The sequence below is a fragment of the Lissotriton helveticus genome, chromosome 4_1 (genome assembly GCF_964261635.1).
Source record: "Lissotriton helveticus chromosome 4_1, aLisHel1.1, whole genome shotgun sequence".
Lineage (NCBI taxonomy): Eukaryota > Metazoa > Chordata > Amphibia > Caudata > Salamandridae > Lissotriton > Lissotriton helveticus.
In genome coordinates this window covers 1,272,937,363-1,272,964,193 of record NC_136063.1, presented here as the reverse complement: position 1 = coordinate 1,272,964,193, position 26,831 = coordinate 1,272,937,363, and the positions used below count along the sequence as shown (strand labels likewise).

At 42.6% G+C, this 26,831-nt stretch overlaps 1 protein-coding gene across 1 annotated transcript in view; it reads left to right on the top strand.

Annotated features, from left to right (window-relative positions):
• The window catches only part of LOC144829070 (cytosolic non-specific dipeptidase-like), a 406,044-nt gene that overhangs the window by 239,659 nt on the left and 139,554 nt on the right, over nt 1-26,831 (top strand). The window contains exons 8-10 of the mRNA XM_078687833.1: nt 1,644-1,804; nt 7,240-7,404; nt 10,054-10,195. Coding sequence (XP_078543959.1) covers nt 1,644-1,804; nt 7,240-7,404; nt 10,054-10,195 — 468 coding nt within the window. The remainder of the gene's footprint in view (nt 1-1,643; nt 1,805-7,239; nt 7,405-10,053; nt 10,196-26,831) is intronic.

The following is a 26,831-nucleotide window of genomic DNA, read 5'->3' as shown; positions in this document are numbered from 1 at the left end:
TATGTGTTTGTAGAATATGTGGGCGGGATGGGTAAGTGACTGGAAAATGGGTAAAATTTCAAAATGAGAGAGGTTCGTGGAGGAGTAAGGAGGTCTTTAGGGAGAGTTAAGGTGGGATTTAGGGAGGGACAAACACTCACCCACAAAAAGGTAAGTCGATTGCTATTAAAAAACTGAATTTCAATTACTCCTACAGCCAAAACAGTCCCAAAAAGGTTGCATATGTACTCCAGCTCAGTCCAGCATGATTAGTAGTATTGTAATACTAATACATGTACTACAAAGTATAGTTTGTGAATAGGCCCCTCTGTGCTTTATTTGCTGTACTTCTTAAGACTAGGCTCTTGAGTGCGGGTTTGCTGCCCCTCAATAACTTGGTACCTCAAAGCATTCCGCTAGATAATCCAAGAGAATAGTAAATATACATGAAGCCAATGTCACCCAGGCAGAGCTCAAGATAGCCAAAGCTTTATGGACCTTGGCAACAATAATTAGTGCAGGTTGAATCACTTGACTTATTGTGAATTTAGGAGGAGAGGCAATTGAGAGTTAGAAGTGTGCATTAAGTTGAGATAAAAACAGGCAAGTGAATGAGATGGGAGAAAAATGGACAGCAAACTTAAAACCCCGAGGGAAACAATTGATCTAATCCATTTGAGGACACATTGTAGGATAGGATTTCCAACCCAAAAGGGTCGATTCCATATCAGATTTTCAGAATATCCACATAAGATATATTACCACAAACATATATTAACCCTCATTGCCCTATGTAGAAAACTCCTGTGATAGAAGTCAACAAAATAAAGATTCAAATTGGCAGAGCACCTCAGACATGGATGTGGTTGCTTCAAAATCAATAAATAAATAATACATTAATGTGTGTTTAGTATGACTGCTCATTTTTGGAATGCAATATTGGATCTTATCACGTAGGCTCTTGTTAAAAGTCAGGCAGCGCAGAATTACCAATTGGAATACCGCTCTGCCTAATTCCAATTGGGCCTCTTTTTCCTCACCTGGTTTTTCTAGGTGTGAGAGAATCAGACCCAATTTTTCTGGGCAGTAATACTACCCTAACAAAACACAGACTTTTGATGCAGCAATTGTCAAACCTCTTTCCACATTTTATTTCTGACAGAAGACATTTTCCCCGTCTCTCTACAAAAATCTAATTACCTGCCCTCACTCTCCACAGCATCCAGTGGTCCATATATAAATTTACAACCTGCTCCATTTACCTCCTTCTAAATGTATGTGTTAAATCCCACGGAATTGGGTATTCAGTGTGGTTTTATGACTGGAAAAATCAGGACGGTGTGATTATTCCCCACTCAATTGGGTTTAACTTGTAATTGCACTGTACTGGGGTGAACTTACCTGAAAGTTACTGTAAAATCACATTTTATTTTGAGGTGCCAATAGTGCCATGCAAATTGGAACGAGGACCTTAATGTTTTGTTGAACAAATCATGTGTTGTTTAATGCTAGTTCTGTCGACCAATAGCTCTGGTAAGATATTGTGGCCTCTCAAACGTTTTGTAACCCTCCCTTGGCATGTGTTTATTTCAATATGTGTTTATATACCATGACTTACTGATTCTTAACAAAACCATGAGATATTTATTTCAATTCCTTCACAGACACACTTGTAAATTCTTCGGGTCATATCCTGGTTACTGGTATTTATGATGCGGTCGCTCCCCTTACAGAAGAAGAGAAGAAATTATATGCAAAGACTACGTTCAACTTAGAGGATTACAAAGCTGATGTTGGGACATCAAAACTGCTGCATGACACTAAGGTATCAACCAAATGATGTTTCAATTACTCTTGGATCAATGAAAATGCAGTAATAATAAATTGTAAATCAGATAGTTGTACACACACAAAATGCTGCTTTGTCAGGTTCCTCCTATCCTGCCATTGGGCAGTTCTACTTGAAGGACTTCTGCTACCCGTCCTCCATTACGGACCCTGGCCACACTACAATGTTCCTTTGCAAACTGCCAAAATTCTCTTGGAAAACAGATCCAGTCCAAGTTTCATTCCAGCCTTTGGTTACCAACAATCAATGCGTTGTGCTACTTCTATGCCTTGCCCATGGTTGTGAGCTTGAGAGGAGTTTTTCAGTTAATCTACTTATGCTTTAAACCCATGGGTACTACTTCCAGCAAGAAGGTGTGTCCCTTGCATGAATTCCAGAAATGTTTAAACAACATCCAATCCATGTCCCATCTGGAGTTTTGTTCTGTCCATGTCTTGTTTTCTGGAAACTCCATCAGGCAAAGAGCTGAGGGAAAGACAACCATTCTCACCTGCACCATGCTGGAGCAGCTCATGCTGTCCTGTCTTCCAATCACACTATGTGGGCGTGAGTTGGAAGGTGGGATTTAGGCTGGGTTCTACATTCAGAATTTGTGCTTCAACTGCTGTTAGTGGGAGCTCTTACGTTTTTCTCCAACTGCCTGAAGTTGCTTTTGAATATTTGTGGAGTTGTTAGATAAATAGCATCGGGCAGCTCAACACAGGGAGGGTCTTGTTACTTTATGGTAGAGGTGTTTCCTATCCTGTGAAGGCCAATGTCTTTTATACTTCAGTTCTACTTCAGTGACACAGAAAAGAGACAGATAGTGGCGGCATGGAGTGAAGAGAGAGAGGAAAAGAGGTAGAGTGGAATTGGCATTGGCACTATAACAGAGAGAATTCCAAGTTTAACAATTTGGAGTTTCAATCCATGTCCCATCTGAAGTTTTGTTCTGTCCATGTCTTGCTTCCTGGAAACAATTTGGAATTTCAATTTGGGCTGATGGAAATATCCTTGAAAGCTGTTGGCTGTGTGTAATCCCATTTGGTATCATGGATCTAGTAAGTTTGGGACAAACTGTCAGGAACACTCGTAGAGTTCATGACAAGTTCAGGCATAGGAGGGTGCTTGCTTTATACAGGGGCAAGTGCTTTCTAGAAATGGGGCTGAATAAAACCAAAAACATACCTGAAGTCTGGGAGGAAAGCAGTATTGAAGCTGAGCATTGAAGCAGGGTGAAACAGGCAGTGAACAGGAAACTGGGAAGTCTGAGGTGGAAAGTATGAGTACAAATAACTGGAAAGTGAAAGCAGAGAAACAATAGACAAATTATCATAAGTGATAGTTTGTCTGAGAGTTTGTCTGCTCCTTGGAAATGAATGTTTTGAGAGGTGGAAAAGATCTTACAAGAAGGCAAAAAGAAATTAATCTTGCAGAGCTCAGAGAGACATTCAAAAGCTCCTGTTGAGAAGGAGAGCTGGGTGATTCTCTGTGCAAAATGGACAAGCCAAGAAAGGGAAACTTCATGAAAGCAGGTATAAAGAGGTCAAAAAGAAAGTGGGATCCAGGAATCAAGAAAGAGAATAGAGCATCACCACCATGGCATGACTGGAACATGGTTTGGAAACATAGGGGTCCATTAGGATGGCGGATGGACAAAGTCCGTCCGCCATCTTGTCGGGGACCGGTACCGTCCGCCACAAGGGCGGAGGAACTGTGACCCCAATTAGGATGCACCTGCTACAGTGGCGGGTGCATCCCGCATTTTTAACATTGCGGCGAACGGTGCATAGGTACCCCCCATGTGCATCCCCCACCCCCCCTTCACCCTCGGGGCCCGCAACGGGTCCCCAAAGCAGGAACCGTATGCCTTTTCGTGGCGGCATTGCCGCCACTGAAAGGCATTCCTCCCAGGCCATCCTAATATGGCTGGCGGTGTCTGATAGACACCGCCACCATATCAGGCCTTTTCCGCCGTGGTCGCAAGGCGACCGCAGCGGAAAAGCGGCGGACGGTCTTCCCCTCCGCCACGGTCCCCCCAGTCATTGTAATATGGCGTGGGAAGAAAGGTGGTGGACGGGCAAGGATGGCAGACGGATCGCCACCGCCTGCATGGTTTCCAACACCTGGCAGTTCCAGCTCCATATTATGGGGTCCATTAGGATGGCGGAAGGATCGCTCCATATTATGGGGTCCATTAGGATGGCGGACGGATCGCCACCGCCTGCATGGCGGTGGCGATCCGTCCGCCATCCTAATGGACCCCATAATATGGAGCGATCCTTCCGCCATCCTAATGGACCCCATAATATGGAGATGGAACTGCCATGTGTTGGAAACACTTCTGTCATATTTTGGTGTTACATCTGTACCCTGCAGGGCCCTTGTGAGGTCACCTGATCAAAGGATGGCAGAATCCTGTCATTTGGTGATTTGCTGTAGGAAGATTCAGTCTATACCCTAGACAGCTAAGCTACAGTGTGTATTTGGCGAAGGTTAACTGAGGAGAAATTGATAACCGGTGTGAATATCTGACCTTTCCACAGAAACCTTTAAGTTTCTTTACTGAAATTATTCTTAATCTGGTGCACATAAAGAAAGAAGATCTTTTGGAGGGAAAGGAAATTGACAAGTTGAAAGAGGATTAAGGGAGATAGGAAAAATACTTCACATTTTTTAATGCACCTGTTCAAACCCCCATCTCACTACTTTGACAGTGAGTGCGTGCAACAAAGAACTGAGCAGTAGCATGAGTAAACTACTACACACACTGCACACATATTGGGGCATATTATCAAGGGGGTTTATCTCCGCTTTTTTGGCTTTAAAAGCCAGAAAAGCGGAGAAATAATGACCTCCCTATTACCTAGCTGTCGCTTACACCAGTTAGCGACAGCTAGTAGGAGATAGTGACCATCTTGGGCCCCGCTTTGCATGTCAGTGAAATTTATCACTAATGACATGCAAAGTGGGCGTGCCAAGATGTTAGCGACTGGAAACAGTCACTAACATCGCTATCTCCTATTACCAACTTTTGGAGATATTCGCGCTAAGTGCGAATATCTCCAAAAGCTAAAACCTGCCCCTGAGCAGTTCTTAGCCATGTTATCCAATGGTAGGTGGATAACATGGCTAAGAGCATTAGCTCGGTAATGCATGAATATCGCTGACTTTTCAGCGATATTCATGCATTTCGGCCGATTTTTATCGCTTAGGAGATAAACCTTGATAATAGCAAGGTTCCTAAGCGATACAAATCGCCGCAGCTCGGCGATAAAAATATTGCCGCTAAGCCAACATAGCGATAATTATCGCTAGTTGTTGGTAATATGCCCCATTGTTTTTAACATACCAACCGCTATATGTATCAAGCTATTTAGCATTCGCAAAGGCCGAAATTCTGCGAATTTCGGCCTTTGCGAATGCTAAATAGACAAATGGAATGTATCAAACAAGTTTGATGCAAAATAAGGATTAGCAAAATTTGCTAATCCTTATTTTGCGATTGCACTTAAGGAATTGCAAATTTAGCGATTCCTTAAATGCAATGTATCAAACAAATATTATGGAAAAAATGCCATTAAGGATTAGCAAATTACCACCAACTTCTAGTTGGTGGTAATTTGCGAATTCTTATCAAAAAGCTTTTTTGAAAAAAACCAAAGGTGCCATATGACGCCCATACATGCCCTTAGGGCATGTATGTGCGCCATATGCCCCCAAATGTCATTTTCAGGGGTGCAGCAGGGTGTTCTTGAGACACCCCTGCACCCTTGGAAAAATCCCTAATTTGCGATCAGCAAATTGCTAATTGCAAATTGCACTTTCATTCCTATGGGCCTCCTGGCCCATGGAAATGAAGGGGTAATTTGCGAATGACAATTTGCTAATCTCAAATTAGGAATGCTAAGGAATCGCTATTGGAAAGCGATTTTGTACATACATACCGTTTTGCATTTCCTAAATAGCGATTCCTTAAAATTCGCTATTTAGGAAATGCAAAATGGTTTGTTGATACATATAGCGGCAAGCAATTTAAATGTTGGGAGAGAATGAACTAAGAATAATCAGGAGTTAAATGGTTGTATTCTAAAATATAGTTTAAAATATAACGTGCCATAAAGTGCCATATAAGTGCCATATAGTCAAAATATTGCGGGTAAAAATATTAAGAATGTATGTGCATGTAGATTTACTATTCTTAACTCCACATTTAAATAATTTGACGATGTATACATGCTGTCAAGATACATATTAATGGAGTTGAGTAAATTGACTATATATTCTTAGCTTTTCAGTATTTTTCCTACAACACTATGGTAGCCTAATATTTTTCTAAAAATATTTAGATGGAATGCCAGAGAAATGCAAACTAAGGGGAGAGATAAGGTCAAGAACATAGAGGCGTGTTGAGTGTGAAAGAGGGAGGGATATACTACTAACTCACCCCTGGAGCTCCATCCTCTTACCTCCCTACCAGATCACTCTGGAGCAAGCAGAGTTCAAAGTTTTTTGTACATAAACATCCAAGTACAGTGCTAAGTTTTTTCCCATGGTCTGTTTTCTACAAATATAAAGGACATTATTTCTTTAATTTCATTGTTGAATGTTTGTATATTTTTGCCAAACAAAAAATGACCCATCACACAGTCAGCTGTATTAGACTGATAATCTTTACAATAAAGTATGTGGGACATTTTTTAAGGTTCTGCATCTGGATTGCAAAACTTTTTTGGTGCGGCTCAAAGGAATACTTTGTGGCATTTACTAAGCCACACAAAGCCACCTTACATGGCTTTGCCTGGTTTTGTAAATACAAAGTAACATAAGGCAGTGCAAAGAGCTGCCTTACATTACTTTGTGTCAGGGAGGCGTTACATGGATGAAGCATTGGGCGTTCCCATGCATCCAATTATAGATTTTGGTGCATTCCCAGATTTACAAAGACATGCAAACCTGGGAATGCGCCAAAAAGCGACATCTTCCTGAAATAGTTGAACAAGGAGAAATATCTTTGTATCTCCTCGTTACTTTCTCTTTCTATGTGTGCTGCATTCTGCATCATGAAAATAAAGATGAAAATTCCTTTAAGGACTGTTCTTTTGTAGGAAGGTGTCCCTTCCTGCACAAAAACCATCCTGCCTATAACGCAGACTTTGGTGCAAGGGTACCAGCATTGGCACTAAGCAGCCACAAGTGCACCAGCACAGAAAGGGAGCTGAAGAGCATCATATCTTAGTAGATATGTTGCGTTTCATCTATCACCAATTCATGTACAGCAGCACAGTGCAGCAACGTGTCTTGCACAATGTGATGCGTGACTTGCAAGCAAATGTGTCCTCAAGTCTATTGAACAGACATGACTTGACTTTGATGTCTGAACATTGCCTGTGTGTCTGAAATCTCTAATAATTGCATATTATTTAATGTAGGAAGAAGTGCTGATGCACGTATGGCGTTATCCAGCATTAAGCATTCATGGGATTGAAGGCGCTTTCTCTGGCTCAGGGTCAAAGACCGTCATTCCATCAAAAATCATTGGAAAATTTTCAATTCGTCTGGCACCCAACATGGAGCCTTCAGTTGTTGAGAAACAGGTAAGGGTGATCCTTGCATTGTATCATTCAACAACTTCCCTTCCTGCTTTCATCATGCAAATCCTACCAATGTTTGATCATTGTCTGGAGAGCACCAATTTAAAACTGCCCTTGTCATATATACCAAACATCAACAATCTTTTGTGATGCTTTATTTGTATATTGTCTAAGCAAGCAAAAGAAAGAGGTTGTGAACTTGTATAGCACAACATATTAACATAATACAGATGTTTTCAATAAACAGAGCTTACTCAGCTATCACTTGAAAGATATGTAACCAGAGTGCTGAAGTACAATCAATGAAGAGGCATAGAGAGTAACAAAACCAAGCAGTATATGATAAAATCTGTCATAAGCCGACTCTGCTAACAAAATATCAAGCCCTCATGGCAGCAATCATTCCCTGTAGTAAGGTTAATCAAAACAACATCCATAGCTTTGCATAGAATTCAGAAAGAAACTGATAGCAATCAAAGTATTGTTAACTTGAAGAATGTGGCGCCAAAGTATCATTTTGGAAGAGAACCCCTTAAGAGCTACACTAGCTCCTTCTCCGAGCCTGTATCACCCTCAAGCTCTCCTGCATCATATTCAAGGTTATTACATTCAGAACACAAGCCTATCTAGAGACAAGATGCAGATTTCTGGCGATTAACGCCCCACATCAACCAGGACTGAAAAATAGAATTGCCAGCAAGAAAAGCAGAAAACTGTCCTTCTCCTGCTACGCACCAAAAATCTGGAACTCCATCCAAACACAGAACTGTTCAAGGAAATCCATATCTGTAAGTAGCCGCTTCAATTGTTTTCCGCATATGGGACCATATGTAGGAAGCCAAATTGCGATCACAAACGCTGAAATTCGCAGAATTTCAGCATTTGCAATCGCAATTTGGGCAGTGTGCTATGTAGCAGAAAAAAAAACACTCGCAAAATATTTTGCAGATGCATTTAAGGATTCCCAAATTGCGATTCCTTAAATGCAATGTAGGAAGCACCCAAGTGTTGCGATTTTGGTTCAAAGAATCGCAAATTACCACCAACTTCAGGTTGGTGGTAATTTGCGATTTCTTTGAAAAATGCACTTTTTTGCATTATTCAAAGTGCCATGTGGCGCACAAACATGCCCTTAGCTCATGTCTGTGTGCCACATGTATACACATGCTTATTTCAAGGGTGCAACGGGGTGTCCTATTGACACCCTTACAACCTTGAAATTGCATTCTCAATTGGCGATTCTCTAATTGGGAATTGCAAATCGAGAATGTCTTTCCATTCATTCCTATGGGCCTTCTAGCTCATAGGAATGAATGGGACGGTATTCCTTATTTACGAATCTCAATTTGCAATTCGCAAATAAGGAATATGTAGGATTCGCAAAATATTTTGCAAATCCTACCTACATTGCGTTTTACGATTCTCTAATTGCGATTCCCTAAAATTCGCAATTGGAGAATCGCAAGAAACATTTTACCTACATATGGCCCATGGACTAAAACAAAAGCAACCCTCCCTTTGGTAAGCAAATCTAACTTGTCTTTCATTTTTATCCCCCTTTTACAGAACCACGCAGCATCACCTTATCGCTAGGTATGCTCCACACTGATACCCATACATATCTTTACAGAAGCAACACCACATTTGATGATAATCATCCTACATTCAATTGGATTTATAACGTAGACATTTGAGCAATCTTATACCATTAGCTATATTGAACAATTAATGTTGTATGTGGTGTTTGGAGCAACAATAGTACATAAAGGTTTCAAAGATGAAAGGTATATCAAATTAGCTCATCCATCAAATTTGGTACAGATGTATTTTGTACCATTTTTGCTAACCGAGTGCACAATGACGCAAACCACTTTCTTGTTGAGTTTTCTCACAGCCTTAAGCATCATGTTAGTTTTCTAACTTCTTTACATTTTAAACCCACACTGGTTTGGGCAGATCCCTACCTCATATCTTTGTTCCCATCGTTTTTGAGGGCAGGTTCAAGGCATTGTGCTCCACAGGCATGTGACCAGAGAGCAGTGAGCAGAATAATTAAATTAAATTCTCATAATTTTCAGTAGACATAGATTTTACTCATACACAGTTGCTTTAAACAAAAGATCTTTCCATGATGCTGCTCAGAAAGGTACAGACAGAATGTTGAGCCTAAATCAGAGTAGCCATCCATACTCACACAGACTTCTGGGTACACCAGCATTTGTCAAAAGTTTGTATTTTTCCAAGTATGGACATGCCATTTATTTTGCTTACCATTTGCCCGGGGGCCTGGAGCAAGTGGATGATGGTTTTTGAATGCCCAGAACACTGATGGCATTTCTATCAACTTTTCCAGCTCCCCCAATGTTAGTTGAAGTAGAGAGAGAGAGAGTGAGAGAGAGAGAGAGAGAGAGGGGGAAAGAGAAAGAGGAGGGATCACAAAGGGAAAAGAAAGACAGAGGGAGAGACAAAATGGATAGATTTAAAGAGAGAGCACAGGGAGGAGGGGCTGCTTTGAACCTTTTGACAAAGGCTGCTTTTGGTAGCAGTCCAGCTCTGTACTTTTCCCATTATAAGTGTTGACTACCTTCTTGCCTGTTACAAATGAGAGGCAGAAAAGGAATCAGTTATCTCAATGTGATTTATTTTCTTTAGGTGACTGATTACCTCATGAAGAAATTTGCAGAACGCAATAGCCCTAACAAGTTGAATGTGACCATGGTGTTCGGAGCAAAGCCCTGGATCTCTTGCCTTAAGGAACCTCAGTATTTGGCTGCCCAGAAGGCTGTGAGAAAAGGTTTGTTTCTAGGTCATGTGTTTGATTATGGGTCAACCTCTCACCCTCACTTCAAAAAATGATTTGCAAATAAAAATTACAATTATGCAAAGGTTTGGCCAAGAGAGAAGAATACAAGACATCAAATATTTATTTTCCTATTTTCTTCAATGAGCCTTTCTTTGAGTCTTTCTAACCTGTCATGTCTAGACATCCCCGAACATTCTGAATCAAAACGTCCCTTTACTGCTAAGCAGAATCCTCTGTAAACCCACTGGAGGTCTTATTGTGCCTTGTCTTGGGTTTACAAAGGTAAATGTAACAATGACAGTGAGCTTTTTTTTGGTGAATTATGTACGTTTATTCAGAGGCAACCCCCAAACAGCTCCATCCAAACTGATCTCTAGCTAACTGTAGACATTAGAATATAACATCACTCCCAATCTTCTATTTTAGAATTCCTGTGCTGCTTCGGGAGCTAAGCAATCCTCCTTCTTAATAAACAAAACAAAAAAAATGAATGTGATGGAAACCACACCAATGCAAGTTACGAAATTTCATATCTATAGCAAGCTAAAGGAAACCTACTGACCAACTTAGAAATGTATCCTAACACATAGCCATTAAACCTCACAGGTCCCTTTACAGAACATCCTGACTTGGGCAACACGTTCTGACCTAGATTCCTTTATAACATGTTTTATCTTCAGTCTATCCTTCATAAGTCCAACACAATCACAGTTGTTTCTATTACTAGCCACATCTCAGCTGAATGATCAATGTTAGAACTAGAATACTGATCCCTGATTATCATCATTTCACACAGGAGAGGTCCATGCAGGTAAGAGCAGTGGGGCAGGGTGGGGGGGACTCGACAAATGACAACGAGGGGAAATTAAATAAATCATTAATTTTCCCTCCTCCTCATCTGTCGAGTCCCCCCACCCTGCCCTAACGCTCTTACCTGCACGGGCCGCTCCTAATTTCATGGACATCGATACTATCTGTAAGTTCACCAACTGTTTTAGTGTAGAACTATACAACACACATGTCTTTCAACACATTGACACTATTATCCATTCCAGGGTTTCTTCTTAAACGGCAAGATAACCAACTGAAATGGCAAACCTTGCCATCACTCAACTTGGCAGAGTTGATGTATATTTCCTTGACTTGTACTGGATCAGGAAACTTGCTTTGACCCATGCATACCTTGTTGGGATTTTTAATCACGGCCCACTCCAAAATCCAACCTCACATCAGTGGCACCATGCGTATGATCAAAATACTACTTGAAACCCTATTGTGCACATTCAGTGTTATTCTTTACTCTTGTGGGAGATCAATCCCTTTGTCTCTTTGCAGTTATCCAACACAAATTGTCTTTAGTTTATGACTCTCTACCATAAGAAATTTTAAAAAGATTGAAACCAGTGTTGGTTGGGGTCATATGATATGCCCAAATTAATTTAGGCTACTCGCTCTCCCACGAAACATTTTTCTTAACTGCTATCTGCACACTACCCATGATGACCCTCCTAAAATGTTCTACACTACCATTTCCAGCAGGATGATATACAGTGGTCGTCATTTTTCACCATTTCTATTCCATGGAAATGATCTGACATCATCTTTACAAGTCAGTGGAGGTTAATTCATAATGGCGTCTACTAAATCAGGTTTAGGTAATATACCCTTGCCACACAATAGAGGTCCCAAATACATTAACGATATTAGCAGCAAACTTTCACTTTGCAAATTCTGCCATAAGCATTTTCCCTCCAATATTTCCGAAACAGATCTCTTATCATGTTCAGTTCCACTCTTAACCAGGACAAGTATGTTATCTTGGAAGAATTAAATTCCTTCCTAACCCTTAAAGATCTTATACAATAGGTGATAGAAAATTGCTTCTGACGCTAACCCAATCGGCATGTGTCTGAATTGGTACCACCAAAACAGTGTGATAAGGGCTGGTAACATTTTACTCTTGGAACTACTTGGTGGTAGACCGAATTTAAATCTGAAGTGGAAAACCACTTAACCCCTTTGTTCATGGTCAATAATATGCTAATTATGGGTAGCAGAACTTTGTAATTAGGATGTTTCTGTTCAAATCGCCAAGATCACCTTATATTCCCATCCAATTGCCTAGCCACAACTAAAGGTATCATTCACTTAGCCACTTCAACAGATTCAATACTACCTGCATCTTCTATTTTTTTAAATTCAGATTTAACTTCCATCTTTATGTGCAATGGAATTGCCACAGGCCTCGGATTAGTTTATAGGACAATTGTATTTAGTTCTTCCACATTGCCAGATAATACTTTAGGGAAGTCAGTCTTCAATTTGCTAATAAATGTATCCTTTACTTGAATAACTAAAAATTGTTCTAAGCTATTCAGGTCCAATGTTTTGCTAACATTCTCAGGTCCATCCACTCTAGCTCTAATGGCCCGTTTCTGATAAATAAAACTTACCTAAGATTCTTCTACTTTCAAACTCAAATACCCGCCCCCTTAATCCTATCATGGGAACATTTCAGGGTCAATAGGGAGCAAATTGTTCTCAAAAGAACACATATTTATCTTCCCATACATGTTTGTTGACAATGGTAACTGGCGATTCAGAATCAGCAACAATGTTGATCACTGGTCCTCCTAAGGCTATTTGGCAAACTGTTTGCTCCACAATTGTAAACTAATATCGAAAATGCCTGACTCAAATCTTCATTCAGAATTCTTATAATTCACATTCTTACACTTCCAAGAATCAGAATTGCTTTTTTCTATTACGCATGGACTTGAGATGATAACATTCTTCCTGCATATTTTAGTGTAATGACTATTGATATTTCATTTGAACTTCTTTGTTTGATGACAGGGCAACAGTTTTAAGTGTGAGATGCTCCTTGCTAACACCCTATAACACTCTAGGTTTTTTGCTTTTATTTTTCAAATGTTTTTCTTTGTCACTAACAAAAGTTTTGACATCTCTATTTTGTTCCTTATTCCAAGCAGAGGAATGAAATGTATGTCTCAAGATACTAAAATAGACTGCCTTTACTTACCATCCGAAGTTGCAGCTCAAGAGCATCTCTTGGACAGTTGTGATTTCTTGACTAATTCTACCATGTCGTTCAAAGGAGAGTCACGAAGATCAATCAATCATGAAATTTATAGAGCGCGCTACTCACCCGCTAGGGTCTCAAGGCACTGGGGGGAGGGGGAGTCGCTACTTCTCGAACAGCCAGGTCTTGAGTTGTTTTCTGAAGGAGAGATGATCCTGGGTCAGCCGTAGGTGGGTGGGGAGGGAGTTCCATGTCTTGGCCGCCAGGTAGGAGAAGGATCTTCCTCCAGCGGTGGATCTGCGAATACGTGGGACGGTGGCGAGGGCGAGGCTGGCGGCTCGGAGCTGGCGAGTGGGTGTGTAGAATGCGAGGCGGCTGTTGAGGTACTTGGGGCCCATGTCGTGGAGAGCCTTGTGTGCATGGGTGAGGAGTCTGAACGTGATCCTCTTGTTGATGGGGAGCCAGTGCAGGTCTTTCAGATGGGCAGAGATGTGGCTGTGACGGGGGATGTCCAGGATGAGTCGTGCAGAAGCGTTCTGTATGCGCTGGAGTCTTTTCTGGAGTTTGGCTGTGGTTCCGGCGTAGAGGGTGTTCCCATAGTCCAGTCGGCTGGTGACGAGGGCCTGGGTGACCGTCTTCCTGGTTTCGGTGGGGATCCACCGGAAGATCTTTCGGAGCATGCGCAGGGTGTTAAAGCAGGACGACAAGACGGCGTTGACTTGCTTGGACATCGTGAGGGAGGAGTCCAGGATGAAGCCCAGGTTGCGAGCATGGTCCGTTGGTTTGGGGGCGGTGCCCAGGGCAGGGGGCCACCAGGAGTCGTCCCAGGCAGAGGGTCCCAGGATGAGGACTTCCATTTTGTCTGAGTTCAGTTTCAGACGGCTGAGCTTCATCCATTCCGCGACGTCTTTCATTCCTTCCTGGAGGCTGGCTCTGGCGGTGGTGGGGTCATTGGTGAGGGAGAGGATCAGCTGGGTATCGTCAGCGTAGGAGATGATGTTTAGGTTGTGTTGGCATGCGATGGCTGCGAGGGGGCTCATGTAGACGTTAAAGTGGGTGGGGCTGAGCGAGGATCCTTGCAGAACGCCGCAGATGACTTCGTTGGCCGCGGAACAGAACGGGGGAGGCGGACTCTCTGGGTACTTCCGGCGAGGAACGAGATGATCCACTCCAAGGCCGTTCCTTGGATTCCGGTGTTTCTGAGGCGTTGTATCAGGGTGTGGTGAGATACGGTGTCGAAGGCTGCTGAGAGGTCCAGGAGGATGAGTGCCGCTGTTTCCCCGTTGTCGAGCAGGGACCTGATGTCATCAGTAGCTGCGATGAGGGCGGTCTCTGTGCTGTGGTTTGCTCGGAAACCGGACTGCAAGGGGTCGAGAGATCCGTTTGTCTCGAGGAAGGCGGAGAGTTGTTTGTTGACGGTCTTCTCGATGACTTTGGCAGGAAAAGGGAGGAGTGAGATGGGGCGGAAGTTCTTGAGGTCCGTGGGGCCCGCGGTGGGTTTCTTCAAGAGGGCGCTGAGCTCAGTATGTTTCCAGCTCTCCGGGAAGGTGGCGGATGCGAAGGAGCTGTTAATGATGTCCCGGAGTTGGGGTGCGATGATGGAGTCGGCTTTGTTGAAAATGTGGTGTGGACAGGGGTCGGTGGGGGAGCCGGAGTGGATGGTGTTCATCTTGCGCGACGTGTCTTTGGTGCTGACCGGGGTCCAGTTGTAGAGGGTGGTGGTGGGGGCCGCTGGTTCGGTGGTTGGGAGCGTGATCTGTGCACCGAAGCTGTTGTGTATGTCGGCAATCTTGCGATGAAAGAACGAGGCGAGTGAGTCGCAGCGGTCTTGCGAGGGTGTGATGTCGTTATTGCAGGCGCTGGGGTTGGAGAGCTCTTTGACGATGTTGAAGAGTTCCTTGCTGTTGTGGGTCTTGTTGTCCAGACGTTCTTTGAATGTTGTCCTTCTGGTGGTGCCAATCAGCTGGTGGTGTTTGCGGGTGACGTTCTTGAGGCCATATACTCTCTTGAATGTGATTACTACTTGTGCACATAATTATGTAGTATCTAATTAATTAATAATGTAGATTCCCAAATTTGCATGACATTGCCACTTTATTTTACTATGCAACATAGTAGTCTTCAGACTCAGTTTCAGTTTGTTTTCTTTGGTAAAATGAGTATTGTCTATATCCAAAAGGACTGTAGGTGAAAAATATGTATCTTAGTCATCAAGTGCATTTTTTTAAAACAACAGATTCTTCAGCCTATCTGTTCCATCTGATTTTAAATATGTAAGCCTCCATGTCCTAAAGTATGTAGAAGGATTTCCTTTTTCCTTAGTTGTAAAAATTCCTCCTGATTTTCGTCTTCCAAAGTAGAGATATCATTTGAAAAGCACTTCCTCTACACCTGCCATCGCATGATAGGTTCTCCAAGTACAGGTAAGAAAGATTGTGGAGGAGTTAATGAAAATATTAGAAAAGTACACATTTTTAAGAGTACCCTACAAATAGAAGAAAACAAGGAGAAGATAATTGTGTGTAATATGTTGAAATGATCTGCCAGTAGATGGAGCTGTAGTAAATTAAACTGTACATGGTAAGTAAAGTAAAACAAATAAGTAAAATAAGTGTAAAAAGTATTGGTCCAGTGTTCAGGAACCAATACATTTTATCATCTGGACCCAATTCAATACCCTACAGTCCCTTTCATGCTAGGTGAGTTTAAACCAAACGTACCAATTGGTTCATCATTGATTATCTCTTTCCTTTGGCGATTAAATCTTTATTTAGTTAATCAGGATTTGGCAAAATAATATCAGAATCTCTAAATATCACCATAAAATAGAATCTTCAAATAACTAAATCAACGTTACCAATAATGACAAACTCATTTGAGAGCAGCTTACAGCTTGAATCATAAATCACCACACAAGAAAAACATTATCAAATAAACAACAATTGTACATCCCAAATGTCAGCACAATGAGTGAGTGAATAGGCGTAGAGTCAAAAGGATAAAGTCCTTTGCAAATAAATGTATGCAAATTTAGAATATCATAATAACCAATCATACGAGGTTCTAGAAATCAGAAAAGCTACCCGCTTGCCCTGAGAGTGAGCTGAGCACCTCAAGAAGAGTTGAGGAGCAAAGTCAAAGAGTCAGGATCAGCAGAACATCAGCCACACAGCTCTCTCCTCTTGCAAAGTAAGAAAAATGCGCTCCCCCTTACTACTACTAATTATACCCTAAATTCATTAAAGGTCCAATCCTCATTGTGTCATCTCACATGAATCTGTACATTGTGATTGGTCCAAAACAAGGGGTGTTCAATCAAACCACTCTCGATGTGCGTAACTTCATAGTGTCTCATTGTTCATACTTCACACCATGTAATCACTTCCAACATAGGAAACTCTAGTATCGAGCTTCCATGTTTTGTACGTCTCTCCATCTCACTCATGTATCTTTTGGGGAAATAGAAATCTCCTCATGCTCCGCTCGGCAAGGAAATGTCATTTCTTTTTATCTCCTTCATCTCAGCGCAACCTTGGCCATCATCAGGAACTTGCAAAGGACAGAACGCAGTGTTAATTTTTTTCCTTTCTACTTTTCTAATATTCCATGTTAACTCTAAAATGTCTCTCGGGCCTTTTCTGCAGGGCAGCAGACTGTACTTCTAGGAAAGACAAATACATGTGTTATTTATCATATTTTTTAAACTCCACTATTAAACACTCTTTGAATGGTTTCACTTGCTTTTCTTACGCGCTGCACATTTATTTTCTCTTAGTGAAAAATAGACTTTTGACTTATTTTCCACATTAGTCATGGGCATTTGCGGCTTACTCTAACACTCCCAGCACCCGCTTGCGCATTTATCAACTTACCCCTTTTATCTGGCACGGTTAGTATTTTCACGTCTTTTGGTTAGTAGTTCACACACTGAGGAGTTCAATCTGAGCAGATTAAATTTCGCGAAAACCCTGCTCCATCAATCCCCCCTTTGATGGCGACTTGAGCCATCATAAAAACAAAATCACACCCAAAAAAATCAGATTTTCATCATGTATACTACTCAGAAAGCAGTAGTTCTCTTTTGTTTCAACATAACCCCATCTATAGTTTTTTACTATTTCATAGTAATTTCCTCTTCTATCTTCTAATTCTATCCCTTCTCTCTTTCTCTTTCTTGCTCTCCGTTTAGTATTCAGTGTTTGTTTCTTGCATTTGCAACACTTATATATTAACATCAGCATTAGTATTCCTGTAGCTATAGCAACTATAGCTAAAATGTAGAAAACCAATTACCCACTGAGGAGAAACCCTTACCAAGTCTCTCCCAAGCACCATCAACCTTCAGTTCAGTCAAATCTTCCCGTAAATGTGTAATATCCTTAATATATCCCTCCAGGCTCTTACTTTTGTCAGGGATATAAGTGCAGCACTGTTTAATTTTCAACATACTACAGACACCGCCCTCTTTTGCCAATAATACATCAAGAGCAAGTCTATTCTGTAAGACCATAGATCTTATAGCAACCATTTTGGTATCATTTATTAAGAACCCACCAGCAGTGTCTTTTGATAAATGATCAACCACTATGGACAATTTTTCAATTTCATGTGAATTTAGAATTACCCCAACTGAAGGTATCTTTTCTCCAAAAATATCACCCACAATCTCTGCAGCACAAATTCTCCTTTTATTTCGTTTTATTTCACTTACTTTTTCATTGAATCCATGATTTGTATCTAAATGATACACTTTGGGAAAAACTATTCCCATATAACAACACCCATACCAATGTACAGACAACCTATGGTAAGCATTTTTACCACACACATAATATATTCCAGGGAAAACAGGATCCACACCACTTCTTATTCCCTAACCTCTCGTAATTAGGAAAACATGATCACATTCACTGGAACCAATGAAATAATTGTTAAAATTATATTTTAGTCTTAGTAAGCAAAGCTTTCCCCTATGAAGCCAATCCAGAGTCACTGCAGCATATTTCTCACCCTTTTTGTAATCACCTTCTCTAAAAGCCCATATTAATGTTAATGTTAATGTTAATTGCATTTGTAAAGCGCTACTGCTACCCGAAGGTGTCCTGGTGCTAAAGTCAAGACCTACCGGAGGTATAATGAGATTGTGTATTTTGTGAGCTAGTTTGTGAAGAGCCTAGTTTTTAAAGCCTTACTAAATGCCAACAGGTTTTTCATGTGTCTCAGATGGAGTGGGAGTGTATTCCATGCCTTGGCTGCATTAGCAATGAAACTTCTGCCACCCCAGTTAGTTTTTTTCACCGGGGACATTCACTAGTATAGCATCAGATGACCGGAAAACTCTTTTTGGTTAATACCAGCGGAAGTGTTGCTTTAGAAAGTCGGGCCCTTATCCCTGCAGAGCCTTGAAAACCAGACACAGGGCCTTGAACTGGGTGCACTTTCTGACTGGTAGCCAGTGAAGCTTTTTAATAGATGCTGCAATTTATGCATACTTAGGAGTACCTGTAAGAAGTCTGGCAGCTGCGTTCTGCAGCATTTGTAATTTATTCATAGATCCATCTTGTAGCCTGAGGTCAAAACTATTGGAATAGTCCAGTCTGGACATTACTAATGCTGTGACCACCATTTGTTGTGCATCTTTAGGAAGTAGAGGCATTATTTTTTACATGATCTGAGAATGAACGAAGTAGTAGATGCTACAGAATTGACCTGGTCCTTGAAACTGAGTGTATCATCAAGCCAAACTCCCAGGTTCTTCACGTTCCTGGTCGGGATGGCAGTGATCCTATTGAGTTTGGCCAACAGTCTGGGGTCCAAAAAATAGGATTGTTGCAGAAGAGCACAACCTCTGTTTTACTGGAATTTAGCTTTAAGCAGTTCTGTGTCATCCAGTTACCCACGGCGTTTATACATTCCTGTAGTCTGGATGTGATGCCGTGTGGCAGTTCGGGCCGTATTGCTACCTCGATTTGGGTGTCATCAGCGTAGGATGTTAAATTAAAACCAAAGGATTCAATAAGGGGGGGTTAGAGAGGAAACATACATGTTAAAAAATGTCGGACTTAATGAGGACCCCTGTGCAACTCCACATGGTAGGGAAAATGCTTCTGCCTCAAATGTTTTCAGCTTGACCGTTTGAGTACCGATGGAAGTATACAGGACTTTTGCTCTGCAGCTTTTTCCTTAAAACTCTGTCTTCTATCTTCTACCAAATTTATAAACTCAATCTCCTTCTGGCGCAAACTACAGGTTAAATTATTACAACGTGCATTTACAGCATCTATTTTTTTAGTCGTTTGAAAGATTTCACATAGATATTCAACATGTTTCACACCATTTACCCTATTCATATTCTTTCTAATTGGCACTTCAGAAAATCCTAAATCATAATTCAAATAGAAGTACTGTAAACTTCCTTTATCATAGAACAAATTTATTAGTACACTACATGAAAGTCCATATGTTTAAGGAAGGTGATGATTGGTCACCCCCTCAGACACAGACGAAGATAGTTGCATACACACATAACAATCACTCACATCCATAGTATCAACATACTAATACAATCATTTTGTAAAACATTTAACGAAAAATCATTAATAGAGTTATCTTGGTGATATATATTATCACCAGTTATTTTCTCAATATTAGCTGATGGTTCTTCTTTAAGATTTCCCACATCTACTTTTTCACTCAATACACTATTAGTAACATTATTTTTAGGAGGGTACGTAAAGTAAGGCACAACAACAATTAATGTTAACCAAACCAACATTAGTAGTGAAACACTTATAAAGCAAGCATTAAGACATCTACGTTTAAAACTTTGTTTTTGATATCCAGTCTCAAGAACATTTGCCTTAGCCATTCTCTTTTTAAAATCAATTTTTTTTAATTCATAGACTAAACTAGAAAACCTAAAAAACAAAAAAACCTGATTAACTGATGTATAGTGTATCCAAGTACTTCTTTGTTTTCATTTCAAAGTATTTTATTGATTTTATAAACAAGACATCAGCATTTCTGTTCAAGGTTAGCCACTCGTATTTTATACAACAGTGTTCAAAACATATGCTTGGCTACCCCAATCTGATATGGTTTAGTGAGAACAAGAAAAGAAAAAGATGAAAGAAGAAAGCAGAAGAGAAAGGAGTGAAAGAAGGGTGTAAGGCAAGTTCTGTGGTTGTGAGGTGTGTAGCCCCGTGATCAGCCGCCACGTCAATTGCTTGCGAGTTAGGGAGACACGTCGTCCACAGCCCCGAAGGGCCCTAGTGGTTGCACTCAATTGTATTCTTTTTACCGCACTTAACGGGGGCACTTAACGGGGGATGGGGGGTGTCGCCAGGGGCAGACTGGTTTCATGGGGGTTCGTAGAAGTCTAGGTATGTGTCGAGTGATCTCCACATCCCTCTGGTAGCTGGTTTCCAGGGTGAGTTCTGTAGTGCAATGTTGTCCGCACGTCTGAGGTGCGTAATCCAGTTGAACCAACCCTTGTATGAGGTCTTACTTGTGTCCTTCCAGTTGGCTAAGACCATTATCACCGCTGCGGTCAGCAGTAGGTCCTTATCGTGCTCTGATCTTAGTTCTGTGGTCATAAACGCGGTGGCGAGGGAGGAGAATTCAATTGTCATTGTACAGCCCAGTAAACTGTTTATAAACTCAAAGATTTTCTCCCAGTAGGTTTTGAGAGTTGGACACTGGTAGATAAGGTGTGCTAGATCCCCTTTTTCCTTTCTGCAGTTCCAGCATATCTCGTTTTCCCTGAGACCTAGCGAGAATAAACGTGCCTGGGTCCAAAAGGCCATGTGGAGTAGCCAGAATTTTATCTGTGAGAGCACCGGTGAGATTTTATTTCGTGAGGCCGAATTCCATAGTGCTGCCCAATTTTGTTCATCCAGTGTTTGTTTAATTTGTTTTCCCCAGTAGTTAATTGTCTTAGTGTTAAGATTGGTGGATTTGGGGCGTAGTAGTTTGTATAGGTGTGAGACCTCGTGTCCTAGTCAGTTGATGTTTGCTATGTACTGAAATATTGACGGCTGTGCTTGCGATAGTTTGCTTTTGGACAGGGCCACTTTGATTTTCAAACAGTTGTGAATTCAATGTCTTATGTCTGGACTTCAGTTGTGCAAACATGGCGGGATCCGATCTCTCATCTAGTTGGTATGGGTAGTGGATGCCTTTCTCTATCCATGTGTCGAAGGCTAGGCATTTCCCTGTGTATAGGATCCTACGGTTGGCCCAGAGAGATTCCAACTTAGAGCCCTGATGTTGTTTTCCATTCTCTTATCTATCGTAAGTAGGGCATTTTTTGTGTTTTTAAAGATGGACCTGGATGCGTGGTTATGTCTATCTGCTGTTAACAATGCCAAGGGGTTCAGGTTGTTTAGTATGGCCCTCTTTACTAGTAGCCAGGCCGGTGTGTACCGATTGGAGGAGATATCCTGTAGGAACCCTGCTTTGCTATGAAATCTATTTGGAGTATACTGATGTCTGCTAGATTTACCCCCCTAAACTCTTCTCCAATCTTAGTTTTTTAATGCATATTCGCGCTTTTTCCCCTCTCAATAGGAACTTGGCGATCAGGATGTCTAGCTTGCGGTGGAAGTTATCTGTAAGTAGGAATGGGAGCATACTGCTCAGGTAGTTAACCATTGGGGTGATCATCATTTTGATTGTCTCAACTCAGCCCCACCACGTTATGAATTTTGGGGACCAGGCCTCCAGGATTTTCTCTATCTTTTCTAGCATTAGTTTCTCGTTTTGGCCCAGTGTACTTATTAAGTCACACCCAAAGTGTATTCCTAGATATTTGATAAATCCTGTTTGTCAGGCTAGCCCTGACCCTCCAGGACGTCCAGAGTGCAGTGGATGTTCAGTGGTTTACATTCTGATTTGTCTCTGTGGAGCTCGTATCCTGAGTGACCTGAGTATTCTCCTATGGTGATTACCAGGGCCTCAATTGATGTCTTTGGTTGTTCCGATACTACTAGTATGTCATCCGCGTATGCGGCGAGTGTTATCCTTCATTGAATTTACCGCCATTTCGATCTCAGCGACGCCATTTTCTTGCCCTAATCTCTGAGCGTCTTCACTGTTTAGCTGTGGAAGACCGAGTTTGTTGAGGTATTTTGTGCGTGCCTCTGGATCCATGATTTGGTGCTTTTGTCTAGTACCTGGTAGAACTCCTGAAAGGTCTTGAGGATGTCTTAGTGTCTTGCTTGTGTTTTGTTGTTTGAGTCTCTGATGGACGAGATGGTAAATTGGCTGCGTTTGTATTTTAGGTCGGAGGCGAGAAGTTTCCCCCCTTTATTCGCTATGCTTAGGTTAAGGGCCCTGTATTTGTTAGACCAGTCCGGCTCTTTCACTCAAGATTTAGTTATGTTCGTATTTTTTTTTTGGTTAGGTCTGCTAGCAGTTTGGAATCTTGAATGGCCCTGGCGTGTGCCGTTTCTAGGCTTTTAATTTCCTGTCGAGCTGTGACAGCTGCATGTTTGCGTTTTTGTTTAGTTTGGATTTTATTTCAATTATTATGCCTCTGATGGTTGCCTTCAGGGTGTCCCACAGTGTGGTAGTACTAATCCCGGTGAGTCATTGTGTCTAAGGTAGTCCGTTGTGGCCTCCTCTATCTTCTTTGTTCGCTGGGGATGTTAGTACCTCGCTGTTGAACCACCATCTCCGGGGTACAGCTTCATTGTGGCCACAACTCAGCTTTAGGTTAATGCATGAGTGGTCTGAAACCAATCTAGGCGCTATGTCAGAGTGTTCTATTAGATGTGTGGGGGGCCCTGAGATCAAATTGTAATCTATCCTGCTGTACGAGTTGTGTGGGTTGGAGTAGAATGTATAGTCCCTCGTATCAGGATACTGGAGGTGCCAAGTGTCCTTGAGGTTGAATTTAGAGCATATGTTTTTGAGTGTGGTGTGTGCCTTAGTCGGCTTATATTGGCAGGTTGATTGCCTACCTAGTATATGGTCCAGTGGTTTATTAAAATCCCCTGCCACCACTATGAGGTCGTTCTGAGAGAAGCTATCTAGTTTGTGTGAAACTCCCTCCCAGAAGGTCGGGTCATCCGTGTTTGGGCCGCATATGTTAGCTACGTGGATTAGCTCCTCTTCCCTTCTCAGGTGTGTTACCAGAAGTCTGCCCTCTTCGTCATGGCACTGCGATTCTAGTGTCAGGTTGGATCTTTTAGATAACAGTGTGATGACCCCTCGCTTCTTCCTTACGGCCGGTGAGCAAGCGATCTGTGAGATCCAGTTGCCTTTCACGAGCCTAGCATCCTCCATGGATAGTTTGGTTTCTTGTAAGAGGATTATGTCTCCTTTGGTTTTCGCCAAGTAATATAGGATCTTCCTACATTTAATGGGATGGTTGAGGCCTTTGACATTGAGGGATACTATATTTAGGTCCAAAGCCAGGCTGGGAAAGTTGCTGTAAGGTTAGGCGTGTCTGGCGGGTCCTTTCTAACTACCTGATACACGCTCATTCTTTCCCCGGGCCTAGGTTGGGCGTTATTGCTTCCCCCCCTCTCGCATACCCAGTGCCATGTGGCTAGTGGCCCTTTCTTCGCTGCGCCTGGACAGTGTGTTGGCTTTGTGTGGCTGGCTATGTTAGGTCTCACAATTACGTAGGTTATCAGTATTTGCCAAAACCCTAGAGTAAAGAACAAAGGGGTGAAAGTGAAAAAGACAATAGAGAATAAAGAAAGCATAAACCCCTCTTCCCACTCCTTCCCCTCCCCCGTACCAAAAACATTGTATGTTGGGCATGTGACTACAGGATCGCTGTCCCGTCTTTTCGAGGGTTAAATAATTGTGTATATGTCTCTATGTTCCCAAAAGAGTCTATATTTATCTAGCTGCTTATTATACTTGTGTACGTTACTTCTATTTTTTATTACCCCCCTCCTTTACCCCTCTTATCCCTTGCTCCCACGTCTATATGGGGAAAAAAGGATATGCAGATTGTCCCAGCTTCTGTACATGATATATACATATAAAGGATATTCTGAGTTTCACTTGTGTAGAACTTCAGGTCCCACTGCAAAGCCCGCATATGCCACCTGGTATGATCGACCAGCAGGAGGCCATGAGGCCCAGCAGCCTCAGGGTCATTCTGACCAAAATCCGGGACAGAGACTGAAAGATCAGAATCATAGCCTCAATATCCCGGATTCGCTGTTCGGGAGGATAGACCCGAAACCGCGTTGTGTCCAGAACCACTCCGATGAAGAGGAGCTTCTGAGAGGAAATCGGGTATGACTTAGGCACATTGATGGAAAACCCAAGTGAATGCAGGAGATCAGCCGTAGTCTGGAGGTGGGAGACGACTGCCTGGGGCAAGCCCACCTTCAACAGCCAGTCCTCGAGATAGGGGAAGACTGAAACCCCTGATCTGTGCAGATGAGCAGCGACCACCGCCATCACTTTCATGAACACCTGTGGGGCGCTTGTAAGGCCAAAGGGGAACATGGTAAACTGAAAATGCTTGTGGCCTACAGTGAACAGTAGGTAGCGCCAGTGGGCCGGCAGGACGGGGATGTGAAAATAAGCGTCCTGCAGGTCCAACGCTACCATCCAGTCTTCCGGGTCGAGGGCAGACAAGACCTGAGCAAGCATCAACATCTTGAACTTCTCCTTCCAGAGGAAGCAACTGACGTTCCTGAGGCCCTTGTCCTTTTTGGGGACCAAAAAGTAGTGGGAATAGCAACCATGACCTACTTCCGAGACAGGAACGCACTCAATGGCTCCCCTGGCCAAGAGAGCCATAACTTCTTGCTGGAGAAGGCCCAGATGATCCACCGACATGCGATGGTACTGAGGTGGCATGGATGGAGGGGTAGTCTCAAAGGGGCGGGAGTAGCCCCTTCGGACTATCTGCAAAACCCACCTGTCCGACGTGATGGTGCGCCAGTGGGGGAGGTGATGGCCAATCCTGCCGCCCACTGGTGATCTCAACCAGGCATAGCGTCGAAGGGCTCCCGACATGGAAATCGTCCTGCCTAGTGAGTCTTTTGGTATCCAGCCCACAGTGGATGGTGAACTTCGCTGCGTCTCTCCCCTCTGCAACTGCACAAGCCCACAGCTTTTTCCACAAGGGGACACCTTCCTCCCTTAACCTTTATTTAGACTTCTGTGCCTGCCATTTAGGAATGGCACCCACAAACTTCAGGACAGTGGGAGCTCTAGTAACAGATGCCCCATGCCCTCCTGACACTGGGACCGAACTGTTTTACTTCACCTTTCTTACCTCTCTAAGGCTTTTTCAGACCCTTGGACCCATGACCAGGGGTCTGGCTCTTGTGCCAGCTCCCGGGAATCAAAGAGCACGTCCCCTCTCACGGGTTGGCAAAATCCTCGAAAACTATTACTGAGCCTAGACTCCGTAGGGACAAAGTTGAGCAACCCCTTTAAATCATTTGCTATGCTCACCAACTCCCAATCGTCCAGTGCGCGCTTGTACTCATCCACACTTGGCACTGGCTGTACGCAACCACCATTTGAACTGGACTCTGCCTGTTTAACCTTCATTTTCAGTTCCTTCATGCTTAACTGATGAGCTAAGAGAATCTTTTTCTCTTCCAAGGCGAGAGCATTCCTGCTCTCCTCTGCTCGCTTTTCACTTTCGATGAGCAGCTTCTTCTCTTCTGCCTGAGTTTTAAGTTATAAAACCTCCAACTCATGTTCTCTGACCCTTTGGTTTTCCTCCAGCTCCTCTGGTGAAAAACTCCTCCCTGAATGGCTACTACCAGCGCCTGAGGCTGGTCCCTCCCCTACCAAATCCTGTGGACCAAATCCATTCCCTGGGTCATTCTCATCCACCTCAACATTACCCGCCTCTTGATTCCCTTTGGCTTCCCACCAGGCCATTTGCAGCTCCTCCTTCTTGGCGCTACTTTTCATGGGACATCCCAAAGCTCTGCAGAAGTGCCTCATTTGATCAACTTTGTAGGTAAGCAATGCTTCAATGTCGAACTCTAATTCTGCAGCCTCACTGGCTACTTGACTCCTCTGAGACATGATGTGTGGCTTAAAGGTCACTCAAAAATAGAACTAATAAAATCCAAAATACAATGGGGCATATTACCAAGCAATAGCGCTAATTATCGCTATTGCTTGGTTAGAGACAAAATTTTACCGCTGAGCTGCGACGATTTTTATCGCAGATAAACCTTGGTATTACCAAGGTTTATCGCAAATGCGATAAAAAACGGCCGCAATGCATGAATATCGCTGAAAAGTCAGCGATATTCATGCATTACCGAGCTAATGCTCTTAGCCATGTTATCCACCTCCCATTGGATAACATGGCTAAGAACTGCTCAGGGCAGGTGTTAGCTTTTGGAGATATTCGCGCTTAGCGCGAATATCTCCAAAAGTTGGTAATAGGAGATAGCGATGTTAGCGACTGTTTCCAGTCGCTACCATCTTGGCACGCCCACTTTGCATGTCATTAGTGATAAATATCACTGACATGCAAAGTGGGACCCAAGATGGTCGCTATCTCCTACTAGCTGTCGCTAACTGGTGTTAGCGACAGCTAGGTAATAGGGAGATAATTTTATCTCCGCTTTCTTGGCTTTT